This window comes from Leucopleurus acutus (assembly GCF_964270905.1).
Source record: "Leucopleurus acutus genome assembly, chromosome: 2".
Classification (NCBI taxonomy): domain Eukaryota; kingdom Metazoa; phylum Chordata; class Mammalia; order Artiodactyla; family Delphinidae; genus Leucopleurus; species Leucopleurus acutus.
In genome coordinates this window covers 94091278-94105810 of record NC_139143.1, presented here as the reverse complement: position 1 = coordinate 94105810, position 14533 = coordinate 94091278, and the positions used below count along the sequence as shown (strand labels likewise).

General features: G+C 35.8%; 1 protein-coding gene across 2 annotated transcripts in view; it reads left to right on the top strand.

Moving 5' to 3' along the window:
- The window catches only part of LRIG2 (leucine rich repeats and immunoglobulin like domains 2), a 62198-nt gene that overhangs the window by 18334 nt on the left and 29331 nt on the right, over positions 1 to 14533 (top strand). For both annotated transcript variants that reach the window (XM_082833799.1, XM_082833800.1), the window contains exons 2-6: positions 11168 to 11233; positions 12683 to 12757; positions 12920 to 13054; positions 13599 to 13742; positions 13865 to 14008. In XM_082833799.1, coding sequence (XP_082689925.1) covers positions 11168 to 11233; positions 12683 to 12757; positions 12920 to 13054; positions 13599 to 13742; positions 13865 to 14008 — 564 coding nt within the window. The remainder of the gene's footprint in view (positions 1 to 11167; positions 11234 to 12682; positions 12758 to 12919; positions 13055 to 13598; positions 13743 to 13864; positions 14009 to 14533) is intronic.

Below are 14533 nucleotides of genomic sequence, written 5' to 3'. Positions count from 1 at the left end.
GTACAGCAAAGTGATTCAGTTATACATATATATATATTCATTCTTTTTCAGTTTCTTTACCCATATGGGTTATTACAGAATACTGAGTAGAGTTCTCTGTACTGTGCAGTAGGTCTTGGCTGGTTATCTGTTTTATATATGGTAGTGTGTGTGTGTTAATCCCAAGCTCCTAATTTATCCCCCCTGGCCCCCGCAATGTTTCCCCTTTACTTCTCTAGTTTTTTTTTAAATTTTATTTTTGGCTGCATTGGGTCTTCATTGCTGCGCGCGGGCTTTCTCTAGTTGTGGCGAGCAGGGGCTACTCTTTGTTGTGGTGCGTGGGCTTCTTATTGAGGTGGCTTCTCTTGTTGCAGAGCACAGGCGCATGGGCTTCAGTAGTTGTGGCTTGCAGGCTTAGTTGCTCTGCAGCATGTGGGAACTTCCTGGACCAGGGAGCAAACCCGTGTCCGTTGCATTGACAGGCGGATTCTTAACCACTGTACCACCAGGGAAGTCCCTCTAGTTTTTAAAATATCTTATTAGATGATTTCTTTTCAGCGTACCTCATTCCCCATAGTAAACATTTTGAGTGAATCAGTATATTATCTTAGCAAATTATTTGTATTTTAAGATCATCTTTTTAAAAAAAATAGAGAAAAATTTCTGAATATAGGCATACTAAGTTACTACTAATTCTAACTCCCATCTCACTCTAGGATGTTTTGTTTAATTGTACCAAAATTCAGAAAAACTTCTGTGTGAACAGTCTTTCATTTATTCTGATTGTCTTTGTTTTTATAGGACTTTGCAGCGTCTATTAGATATTTACTAAATATTAGTGAATAATCAGTTGCACAAAGTGTCATTATAGCTTGCAGCCATAGTTTGAGGGGTTTTTAATAGTCTACAACTTCATTCCAACCTGTACACCAGCCACCTATTTCTAAAGTTGGGATCCTTCAAAGGCATTTGGATGTCTTTCACATACCCTATCTTTCTAGGCGCTAGCAGAAACACCAGTTTTATTCTTTAAAAGAAACAGACGCACTGGTAAATCCCTAAAGCACATTTAGGGGAACGGGGAATACACTGCTATGGTGTTTCCAAAATTCAATATCTGTTGTCCTTGGCTTGCATACTACTGTTATATCGAACTGTTTCACTTCCAACAATTATTTCAAAGCATATACAATATGCCTTTCTTGCATTGCTTTAAGGATTTTAACGTATTTCATCTTCTTTATCCTGGTCTGCCTGGGAAAGTGATAAACAGAAGATGTGAGCCCATGAAATTTATTGTAATCTTCAAGGCATTTTTGTTAGTTCAGAAAATAGCTGAAGAAGAAAGCTTATAATGACAGGCTTAAGAAATCTTATCTAATACATATTTGGTAAAGATCACTTAGGTCTCATTGTTAACACAAGTCTACACTGAATTATCTTGATATTTTACATTGAGCCCAGCATAATTTACCAACTTAAACTCCTTTTGACACTGAGAGTGCCTGTCTTATCATACTTTCCCTAGCATTGATTATCATCATCTAAATTATTCTTTGCTAATTTGCTAGGGGAAAAATCATATTGTTTTAATTGCTTTTCTTTGTACAATTTGTTTGATTCTCTTAATGTTAACTTTGTCTTCACTGGTTCCCTTGCCCTGAATGGCACTCGATTTTAGATGTTAGAACCACTTGGAAAGAGGAGAGTAGTGTGCTCAGTATATCCCTAAGGAGTTTTACAACGTTGACCTTTGCCCTTTTTGACAAGATCTTTCTGGGCAAGGGAACAATAATTAAGAGATGAAGAGAGCCAAACAAGGCTACCACTGGAAAGTGGTAAAGAAACCTAGGGTCATTTCACCTTGCTATAGACTCCCATACCTAAACCCAAATCCTGACTCTCCTTCCCAGTGAGCTATGTAGCCAAGGAGCTATCTAACAGTGTACTAGTATGTCTTGCTGCGTTTACCTAAGACTTCATTTTTAAAATCTTATTTTAGGGCATACACATAAATTATAAAAGAGCATATATTCTCATTAAAAGAAATCAAGCAATACAGAAGAGAATTAAATAGAAATAAAAGCACCCATTCCTTCTTCTACCCCTTCTATCCCACCCTCCTGTGGTACAAATAGGGATTTACAGGAATTTCATCCTGATAGTAAATATAATTTAGTGGCATTTTGGTGTCAGTGAGACTTTAGTTTAAGGTGATCATCTAAACTCCAGGAGGGATTATATAAACTCCCCAAATGTCTGTTTTGTTCCATACTACTTAGTGCAGTGCCTGGCATATGGTAGATGTCAAATATTTGAGGACAGTTTCATTGTAAGGCGAGAAAAGGAAAAGAATTGAAAGAATCTTAACAGAGCATGTCTGACCATCAGGCTTTGGGGTATTAGATTTCTGGAGAAGCGCAAGGGTTCTCAGCACTGGCTGCATGTTAGACTATCACTTGGAGAGCCTTAGCAAAATACCAGTGCTTAGGTCTCACACCCCAGTGATTCTGCTTTGATTGGTCTGGATGAGACCCCAGCATCAGTGTGTTAGAATCTTCCCTGGTAATGCTGATGTGCAGCAGTGGTGAAGAACTACTGAACCATAAACAGTTGTTGCTTACTGAATGTTAATTGAGGAGATCTGTGCTTTACTTAATTCTTTAAAAGTCCTTTATGCTTTGGAGGACACTTTTATTTTTATAGAGATTATTGTCCTAATTATGTTTTGTTATATTAAAAATATTTTGCATTTCCTTATATACAACATATATAGTAAACACATGGATAATCAAAGAATTACTTAATTACTTGTACATTAAGATAATCATTAGGCTTCCTGATGCTAGAAAATATATTTCCCTCATCTTAGGACCATGACATTTTATATGGTATACTTTCTTTTTTAAAGGCCCTTTAATCATAATGTAAAACTAGCATTTAAGCAGTAGAGAAAACAAATCATATTAAGGAGCTTAGCAAAAATGTTTTAAAAAAAATCTGAACGCATTTGTATGATGTTTTCTTTTCTGTGCCGAACTAAATGACTCAACTTGTTTATTCTGTGTTACTCCAGTCATCAAAAATGTTAAGATGTTCAGCTGATGCAAATAAAAAATAAAAGCAATTTAGGGACTTCCCTGGTGGCCCAGTGGATAAGACTTGGCACTCCCAATGCAGGGGGCCCATGTTCGAACCCTGGTTGGGGAGCTAGATCCCGCATGCTGCAACAAAGATCCTGTGTGCTGCAACTGAGACCCGGTGCAGTCTAAATAAATAAATAAATATTAAAAAAAATAAAAGCAATTTAAGTAAGTAGATTCCATCCAAATTATTAATTTCATGTTTGGGACAAAAACCAGAGGAACAGAATATTTAATGTAAGCTTTCTTTACTATGCTGTAAACCTGTTTTTTTTAAAGTGTGTATTCTTTACCTTTCCTTCTCTTGCCCTTTCCCAACTTTTCCCCAAAAAGGAGACTGTAACTGTGTTGTTTGTAATAAACTTAAATGCCGGAATAACTGTCAGAATAACTAGTAGTGATGAGTAGTTTTAAGGTTAAACCATAAACAGTGCAACATTAATGAAGTGTGGTATAAATAAATTTGTAGCTAAACACTTCTTAACTTTGGCTTTCTCTTATATATTTTTATTTTTTGTATATCCATTTCAAAACCACTATGACATCTTAGTTATATAATCAAAATCTTGGCAGGTTGCAGCAGGAAAAGCATAGCCAACCCTGAGCATAATTATGCTTATTTGAGGAAATATTAGACTTGGTGCCAGGTTAAACTATATGGGTGTTAAGAGATAATAATGAGAAACCCAACTAATGCTTGGCTTTGATTAGACCTTCCTTCTCTGCCAATAACGTAAGTGATAAGACAGTTTATATTAAATTTAATATCTATTCACTCCCCAAAATATAATAACTTAATAATTATAATAAAATATATTCTATCCAAATATAAAATAGTCTGATAAGAAGATGTGAACCCAGTTCATAGTCAGAAAATGCTCACTAATGATGATGGAAAGTATCTTAGCTTTCTGTATATTTTCATGTATAAGCAACAGCCTTTGTTCTGCTATTGCTGAATTATTTTTTATTCTAAATGGAAAAAACATTAAAAGCATGGGATTAATATGCTGTGGTTTTGTACTGCTTGCTAAAAATTCAGCTGTTCATTGGCTTGATATTTGAAGGCCAGACACTGGGTTCGAAAATGCAATTTACTGTTTCATAGATCAGTCCAAAAACTAAATCTAGTATGTGTGTTCCACTACCTTTCTGAGGTATACTACTGATTAGGAATGCAAAATACATCTAATTATTATTTTTTCCTTTGTCTAGTGTCATAATTAATCTGATTGGGTCAGTTTAGAGCATTATTCTGAAAACATTCTGTAAGAACAATTCTAGTCTCTTAGAAAAGTAACAATTAAAATCTTGTTTCCTAGTCACATTCTGGGCTAAAGATAGATTTTATGTGTGAGTTTATTTTTAAATAATACTTTCCCATGATAAACTATTAAAACAGTACAAAAGCATATAAAATGGAAAAGTAACAAGTTCCTTGTTCCACCTAAGGAAAATTCACTGTTAACTGTTTCTTGGGTGTACTTCCACAGTTTTACACATACATCTTTTCCCTTTTCTTTAGAAACACCTCCCCACCACAAAGCTGTACTATGCACTATGTATAAATATCTGTTATTCTTTTATTTTTTAATTGAAATATAATTGATTTACAATATTATGTTAGTTTCAGGTGTGCTACATAATGATTTCACATTTGCATGCATTTTTTAAAATTTGCATGCATTATGAAGTGATCACCATGATTAGTCTGGTGTCATGATAACCATCTGTCTCCGTACAAAGTTATTACAATATTATTGACCATATTCCTTATGCTATTCTTTTTACTGGCTGCAGAGATTTCCATTATATGGAACTTTCATAAGTTATTTAACTGATCCCATTTTATTGAACATTTAGATTTCTTTTTATTTTATGATTTTGCTATTACAGTAACTTCCTGGTAGATATCTCTTAATAATTATATGAGTCTATGTAGAATAGAATTCTTAGGTTATTCTAAAACATCATATCTTGTGATATAGGTTTATACCTCAATAATTTGACCAAATCTTTGGTGGGCTGCCTTGTTATTGGCATCTTTCTCATGAAATTGGAATTCAGAAGCAATATTTAATTTATTACTTTAATAAGCTAATTTAGGGGAGTAGTTCCAATTAATTAAGATTTTACCTTGGGAAGTGGATTATGCCTGTGTGTACAAAAGGTAAATACTTAGAAAAGGTGAGAGTGCTGGACCATCATTCTATTTCAAATCTAGTATTATATAATCTACTATTTACACACTGACCTGTAGTCTAAGCATTTTATTTATATCCTTTTAATCATCTGAGCAATCCATTGAGGTAGGTACTAGTATCCTCATTTAATGGTAGATGAGACTGAAGTTTAGAGAGGTTAAATGACTTGCCCCAGGTACCAGAACTGGGTGTGCAAAAACTCTATTCTTAAAGGTAGCTGTAGAATTCATATTTCTTGTTTTGTTGTTGTAGTCCCCACAATGAAGCAATGTTTTCAGTCATTCAGAACCCAGGGAAAGATGATGGAAGAAAATAAGATATGCCTCTTATTCTTGAAAATTAGTGCTCCCATTTTCCTACCACATCCAACTTTTTGGATTCATATAAAAAGTGTTGTACAGTGTAAATAAGTAATGCAATTGAAGGATGAAACCTTAATTTGGAATAGCATTATGCTTCATGCTGTAATACAAGCTTTTGAGAATAGGCTGAACTGTAAACTTCAACGATAACAAAATTTCTGATAAAGGGGCCCTTTGCAAAAAGTTAAAAGATACTAACATATTATATATCCAGTAGTTTGGGTATGACAATGTTTTATGTATTTATCCAGCATAATTTGCCCTTTCTTTTGTGAATGGAAATCCCTGTTTTGCTAATTAGAGTGTATCCAGTGTAATTTACTTTAAAAAATATACTCAGGATTATCATTTCGCTCATTATAGTACTGTGATTTATTTATTTATTATATATTTGTTTTTGGCTACGCTGGTTCTTCATTGCCGTGCACGGGCTTTCTCTAGTTGCGGTGAGCGGGGGCTACTCTTCGTTGCAGTGAGCGGGCTTCTCATTGCGGTGGCTTCTCTTGCTGCGGAGCACGGGCTTTAGGTGCAAGGGCTCAGTAGTTGTGGTGCATGGGCTTAGTTGCTCTGCATCAGGTAGGATCTTCCCAGACCAGGGCTCGAACCCATGTACCCTGCATTGGCAGGCGGATTCTTTTTAGTGGGGAAAGAGGAGAGAGGGGAGGAGAGGGGAAGGGAAGGGACGAGAGGAGGGAAGGAGGGAGGAAAAAAAAGTGTCTCCAGCAGGCGGATTCTTAACCACTGTGCCACCAGGGATGTCCTAGTACTGTGATTTAACAGGCTGATTATCTTAAGTACTCTTGGAGTATACTAAAGACAGGGATCCCAAAACAACTCAAAATTCTGTCTGCTTTTAGGTTTACTTTTCCTTTATCACTAACAGCTTTATACCAAAAGCTATCTCAAAACAGCAGATACTCAAAAACAAATAAGATGGATGATGACTCAAAAGTGTACATATATGACTGGGCAGAAGAAAACTTCAACATCTCCATTGCTACAGAACTTCTTTGCAGTTAGCTTGCAGAACTTGATTCTCCTCAAACTGTTGTGATTGCTCTGCATATCTTATAAATTATTTACACCCTGATGGTACAAAATGGCTACATTAATGGCACCTCTGGCTCCACATGGTATCAAGAACGTTAATAATTCCTCTTTTATTACAGCTACATCCCTGTAGATTAGCATGAGTGGGAACTGAGTATAACACTGAGCTAATAAGTAAGGCCTTCGCTGAGAGACCTTTACTCTCCAAACATCGTATCCATAAATATTCAGATATTAGTCTTGTTAAAAAATAAAGATTATTGACTGTTAAAAAGCTAGACTCTTTAGGTTGTGTTTGTCACGCATTAGATTACTTCAACTATTTAAGTGCATTTTAAGGATATTTCAAGGGGAAAATCTTTGAAAGACATTCTCCATTTCAGGACTTGCACTTAGAAAACAAAAACAAACAGATAAACTAGCATTAGTTTATGTGAACTAAATGAAATTAATGACTGGCCACTGGCAAGAATAGAGACTTTCATTTTGAAAATTATTCAAATTCTTAATATAAGAGTTTTACATCTGATATTTGAAGTCTTCAAATTTATCTTCTTCAGCCTTTTTGGACTACTTTAAAAAAATAAATCGGAAATTTCTTATGGAGAGCAAGAGTGTGTCTGTGTACCTTCGTATACCCATGTCATATTAAATGCCAGAGTGAAATCTAGATATAAAAGAAAGTTAATTTACACATTTTTCAGTGAAGGATAGTAGTTGAGTTGATGTTGAATTTATGTTTACCATTTTGAAGTGACTCCACAGAGTACTACAAATGTTGCTTTCAAAAAAGACAAAAAGGGGCTTCCCTGGTGGCACAGTGGTTGAGAGTCCGCCTGCCGATGCAGGGACGCGGGTTCGTGCCCCGGTCCGGGAAGATCCCACGTGCCGCGGAGTGGCTGGGCCCGTGAGCCATGGCCGCTGAGCCTGCACGTCCGGAGCCTGTGCTCCGCAACGGGAGAGGCCACAGCAGTGAGAGGCCCGCGTACCGGGAAAAAAAAAAAAAAAAAAAAAGACAAAAAGGTTACTAAAGTTGACAGTGGTTGTAACCTTAGCACTTAGCACAGTGTCTGGCACATGGTTCAGTAAATGCTTATTGCATGAATACCTGGTGATCAGATCGATCCATATAATTCTAGTTACACATCTGGTATTTTGAGAAAACAGCTATTTATACTAGTTGCTTTCTATGATAGTACCACTTTGGGAGTGTATTTCAGCTCGTTGTTAGTGTTTTTTAATCTGTTCAATGTGGATTTGTTGCAGAAAAGTCCAGAGAGCCTCATTATATGTGGTTCTGACCTGTGAGGCATATACTCTTTTTTTTTTTTTAAATTAATTAATTAATTTATTTTTGGCTGCGTTGGGTCTGTGTTGCTGCGCGTGGGCTTTCTCTAGTTGCGGCAACCGGGGGCTACTCTTCATTACCGTGTGCAGGGTTCTTATTGCGGTGGCTTCTCTTGTTGTGGAGCATGGGATCCAGGCGTGTGGGCTTCAGAAGTTGTGGCACGTGGGCTCAGTAGTTGTGGCTCATGGGCTCTAGAGCACAGGCTCAGCAGTTGTGGCAGGCGGGCTTAGCTGCTCTGCGGCATGTGGCATCCTCCTAGACCAGGGCTCAAACCCGTGTCCCCTGCATTGGCAGGCGTATTCTTTTTTATTTATTTATTTATTTATTTATTGCTGTACGCGGGCCTCTCACCGTTTTGGCCTCTCCTGTTGCGGAGCACAGGCTCCAGACGCGCAGGCTCAGGGGCCATGGCTCACGGGCCCAGCCGCTCCGCGGCATGTGGGATCCTCCCAGACCGGGGCGTGAACCTGTGTCCCCGGCATCAGCAGGCGTATTCTTAACCACAGAACCACCAGGGAAACCTGAGGCATATATTCTTTTTTTAAAAAAAATAAATTTATTTATTTTATTTATTTTTGGCTGCATTGAGTCTTTGTTGCTGTGCCCAGACTTTCTCTAGTTGTGGCAAACAGGGGCTACTCTGTGGCAGTGCGCAGGCTTCTCATTGCAGTGGCTTCTCTTGTTGTGGAGCATGGGCTCTAGGTGTGTGGGCTTCAGTAGTTGTGTCATGTGGGCTCAGTAGTTGCGGTTAGCAGGCTCTAGAGCACAGGCTTAATACTTGTGGTGCATGGACTTAGTTGCTCCGTGGCATGTGGGATCTTCCCGGAGCAGGGCTGGAACCCGTGTCCCCTGCATTGGCAGGCAGATTCTTAACCACTGCGCCACCAGGGAAGCCCTGAGGCATATATTCTTAAGACAGCATTAGTCTGTAGAGAGGCTCCAAATTATTTCAGGTATCTTTTGGATTCCATCAAAAAGCGTTAGAGGTTTTTCAAACACACAGAGAAAATTATTCTTTCACCCAGTAGAGACAGTGGACAGTTTTCACTGATCCTGAATATATAGTGGTTTATACTATGTATAAGTTAAGTTTAATCTGATTGCTTTTGATTTCTTTAATAATGGTTTTCTTTAAAACTGATTGTCTGGTCATCAATGACATCCATGAGAGAAATATAGGGGATAGTACAATCAAAAGTTATACTGCCAAGGAGGTTAGGGTTTGGAAAGGCATTAGAGGCACTGATTAAAATGAAAGCCCTTAATCTGTAAAAGGAAAATTCCAGAAAGCATGAGATGTAGAAGTAAATGATGCTGTGGTAGCCTACTATACAGATGTTATTAACTCTCTGTTTGCCAGTCCAGCCACCTTGCAGTAGACTATGGAGTATCTAACTTAAATTAGAGCAGTCGCCTTTCTCCTTAAGTTGAAACACCACAGTAAATAAACATCTTTTCACTCGTGTGAAATTCGGTGTTTGTTGTTCGGTGGCAAGTGTGAATTGGATGACAGTGTCTGCATATAAGATTTTTATGTGGAGTGAATTCATGTTTTTCTCTCTTAACATTTCCCAACACACCCCTCCATTCATGAGTGTCCTTGAGCCGATACCTGGTGCCATATATCTTAGAATAAAGGTTTTAGAACTGTGTGAAAAAGTGACAGTTTTATCTAGCCTTAGTTATATTATGGTGTAAATTAAGCTCTTAAATGAAAGTGGCTAGGTTTTACAGATGGACAGACATGAAACTAGCTGAGAACAAATCGTCGTGCTGTGATAGAGACATCGTTCAAAACTGCATGCATCTGTCAACTGCCCGTGGTGGTACAGTGAGATAAAGTGATCTGTAATGTTTCTCTAGTGTATCCCTATTGCTAGCCATATTGTAATGTGTAATACATCTCTTGGGCAGACAGCTTGTGTGGGCTAGATTCCACCTCAGTCTTGAAAAGATGCCAGAAAGCAGCAAGGTGAATTTTTAAGCCTATTTAAATATTTAGACTCATGACTAATTTGAGTGAAATCTCTGCTGTATCTAATAAACTACTCACTAGAAGTGAGATGGAATTTCAAATTTTTGACTTCCTCACTTATTAGCTGTGTGACCTTGGATTGACAAATTATTAATCTCTGTCTGTTTCTGGTATTTGCCTCATAAAGTTGTTGTGTGGACTTAGGCAGATTTATATGTGTAAAGTGCATAGAAGAGTGCCTGGCACTTAATAAATGTTGCTGCTGCCGCCACCACCACCATCATCATTAACGTAACTTGGAGTGAGATGAATTTCCCTTCCCTGAAGCTAGATTGCTTTTTTTGCTTTTAAGGAAGACTACATCTCTATCAAGGATGTGGTCAACCCCAATTCTAATACATAAGCTCACTATCTTGACTTGTGAAATCTAATCCATCTTCAAGTTTATCTACAGCTAAAGTGTAATATGTATTATATATTATGTAAAGTATATATTACTTTAAAAGTATATATTACTTTGTATTATGTTACTTTAAAAGTATATATTTCTTTCAAAAGTATGTGAAGCATACTGCATTATAATAAAGTGTAACATAATCACTGGAAGGGATAAAGAAACCATAATATCTCTGTGGAATGATCTACAAGATATGTTAAGTGAAAAAACCAAGGGGCAAAATAATGTGTAAATTATTCTACCATTTGTGTAAAACTTTTCTGGTACATGCATGAAGTATCTGACAGGCTGTAAAAGAAATGGTATATTTTCACTTGTTGCTGTTGGGGAGGGAAATTGGATGGCTGGAGACAAGGGTGGGAGACTTTTTACTGTATATCCTTTTATACTTTTTGATTATTGAACCATGTGAATGTATTTCCTAGTTAGTAAAAACAAAAACAAAAAACCCTTATAAAAAGGAGAAAGTAAAAGAGCTATTTTGAAATCTACATAAATTTTTATTCATACATTATAAACATTTCTTTTTATCTGTACTACTTAAATTCACATTTGATAGGGCATTTAGATTCCTATTTTTGTTTTTGTTTTTTCCTTTAAGTGTGCTTTCTAGGGCTAAACTAAGAATGATCTCTTATCCTCCATTTAGGGATTTGAGTCATAATCGGTTGTCTAACTGGAACATAAGCTTGGAATCTCAAACATTACAAGAAGTGTAAGTTATTTTTATTTATTTAAACTTACATTAAATTCTTTGAGGTGATTTGATGAATTATGAATTTCAGGATGTTTAATGCAAAAATGTCAAAAAATTGAAGGAAAGAAAACTTTAGATTAAAACATGTTTAAAAGCCTAAACTTGTCTTTGGCTTTGTTAGTATCACAAACTCTCTGGGTATTATGCCATTGCATTGGTGATTTCAAGTTGTACACTGCGTAGAAATACTGTTCTACTTCCTTGGGGCCTAAAATAAGATTTCCCCTCTTCAGAGTGAATATATTTTATTTTATTTTTTGCCAGAGTTTCAGCCAGTGAAACTCTGTATTGTGTAAATTTTTTTTTTTAAATGTTTTGACTTGTCTAAGGTGGAAGCATCATGTCTGAAGTAGGTTTATATGAAATACAATATTTTTGGTATCACCTGGAATATGGTAGTTAATATAATTCAGTTTTCCTCTTCATTGAAGTTTTTCTTTTAGTACTGACATGTATTATTATGTAGTTTCTGGAGAGAAGTTTCTAAAATATTATTAATATCAGTTATTGCATTGTGGTATTCCCAGAGGCACAACTGTTGAGGCCTGTTTACCTCTATACTAAACACCCTCAGAATCCTCAGATGAATTTTTCTTTTGAATTTCTTTCTGACAAGGGGTACTTTGTGCTCTCATTTGTTCTGCATTCTCTCCTTCCCTGCCTCAAATTGGCTGCCCCTAATCTGCTGTGGACTGAATGAACAATTGACAAGCTTATTAGCTGAAAGCGTAGGTCCTGAGGAAAGGAAAATGCTTAGTGGGAAGTGCATGGCCTTATTATTTATTACATGGACTTTGTAACTTCAGTTGATTACTTGGAGGCCTTTTACTTCTGGCTTCTTTTCTGTATTCTAGATTGTTGAGGTTGTTCAGTGATTGAAAAACAGGTTGGTGAAATGTGATTGCATTAGATTTGCTAGTAAAACAATTGAGATAATCTTTTAGGTCTGTGGTCTCAAGCAACTTTCCCTAACTTTGAGTAACAAAAAAATATGTGTGTGTGTGTGTGTATTTTAAAAATTTATTTAATTAACTTATATATAAATTTATTTATTATAAATAAATATATATAGAGAGATATGAATTATTCTTTGTTTAAGAAGGACTTAAATTAGCAGTCATAATAGTAACTATTCAAATAACCTTGCTGGGATTAAAAATATTTAATGTGCAAAATATTTCCTAACCTTTCTAATATTGGTATCAAATCATAGATCTATACCATGAAAACATTTTTTTATTAAAATCTCTAATTTCTCAGTAGAAAATATTTAGTCTAACTCATTCTGGGTCATAGGCTTTTTTCAGATTTGGCATTTATCCTAAAGAATATGTACTAGCCAGAAACTAGAACTCGAGGTAGCATTTCCCTCACTAAATTTTTATATCTATTTTTCCCCCTACTCAGGAAAATGAATTATAATGAGCTAACTGAAATCCCATATTTTGGAGAACCAACCACTAATATTACTCTTCTCTCATTGTAAGTAAATAAAATTTCAGGTCTTTTACTTAAATTATGCATAGTACACAGTTTTTTTTGTTTTTGTTTTAGGTACCCTTGTTGTTGATCCTAGTTATTTAACATTTTTGTGGTTTAGGGTGGATCACTGGCAATAGCTTTAATATAATCTTTGTTTTATAGAGTCCATAATGTAATCCCAGAAATAAATGCAGAAGCGTTCCAGTTTTACCCTGCTCTCGAGAGTTTAGATCTCAGCTCAAATATAATATCAGAAGTCAAGACATCTTCATTTCCTCGAATGCAGCTTAAATACCTGTAAGTAAAATAGAGTTTAAACTAGATTTAATTTGAAGTGCATGTTTATTATTCATTGATATTTATCTTCCCAGATATGTCTTATTTATTGTGATTTTGATATGCTTATGTGAAACAAACCTAGGTTAGATTTTTTTGTTTTTTTTTCCTTCCCTTAAAGAGTACACTATTTTCAGAAAATATTAAGTATCCAGGGTAATTTTTGAGATTTAATTCTGGATTATGTTTTACTAACAGTCATGTAAAAGGTAAATGGAGTAGTTTGTTAAACAGTGCTTAACCTGTGTAATGGTGGTGATAATTAGCGTGAGTGCTAGTGTTTTACAGTTTACAAAGTACATTCACATATACTGTTTCAACCCAAATGAAGTAGGTATTATCCTTATTTTGTACTTGAAGAAACAAAGCAGTTAAATGATTTGTAAAGTTGCATACGGTTGCTAAGTGGTAGAGCTGGGGCTTAGTCATAGACTTGAGGCAGCTTTACAGTGGTAGAATGTTTAGTTTCACTGAATTTTTTTTGTTGTTATCTTGTTCATTTTAGGAATTTGAGCAATAATAGGATAACCATCTTGGAGGCTGGTTGCTTCGATAATTTGTCAAGTTCCTTATTAGTGGTAAAGTTAAACAGGAATAGAATTAGCATGATTCCACCCAAGATCTTCAAGCTACCTCACCTCCAATTCTTGTGAGTAACTAAATAGATGGCTTATAAGAAGATTGTTTTTTCTTATATGTCTGTTTCTTTTTATTATTATTAGGGCAAATCAGCAAACCAATTTTTTGACTGTAAAACTATTTCTGTTAAAGGGAACTTAAAAGAAACAGGATTAAAGTTGTGGAAGGTCTCACATTCCAAGGTCTAGACTCCTTAAGATCTTTGAAAATGCAGCGGAATGGAATTAGCAAACTCAAGGATGGAGCTTTTTTTGGCTTGGATAACATGGAAGAATTGTAAGTACTATGAACTAGAATAGGAGATTGTTAGGAAGGGAGTCTGGGGCTTTTCAGTGCCGAACAGCTAGGATAGTAGCTTTAATTATAACAAAGTACTTTAGCTCTTCCTCCCTTCTCTTATGTGAAATAAATTAAGATTTAAGCTTTGTTATCTAACTGGTATTTTTGTCATCATTCTTCCAAACATTTCATCAGAAAAGTTTATATTCCCTTAATGTTTGACTGATGAAAATTATTAGGATTTATCCAGAACAGGTATACTATATCTCTTGGTGAGTTGATTTTATAGATATGATATTTTAGAGAGTCTTACAGGCTTCTTGCACTAAATCTTAAGAAACATGTACATATTTATGAATAGAATTTGTCTGCTCACTTGGGTTGAGTAAAGGTATATGCCTCTCTGTGCAAGACTTAATGAAGATTTTTGAAATCTTCTCATTGCATACCTTGTTTTTTTTTTTTCTTAAAGATTTAATTTTGTTTATTTTTGGCTGCGTTAGGTCTTTGTTGCTGCACGCG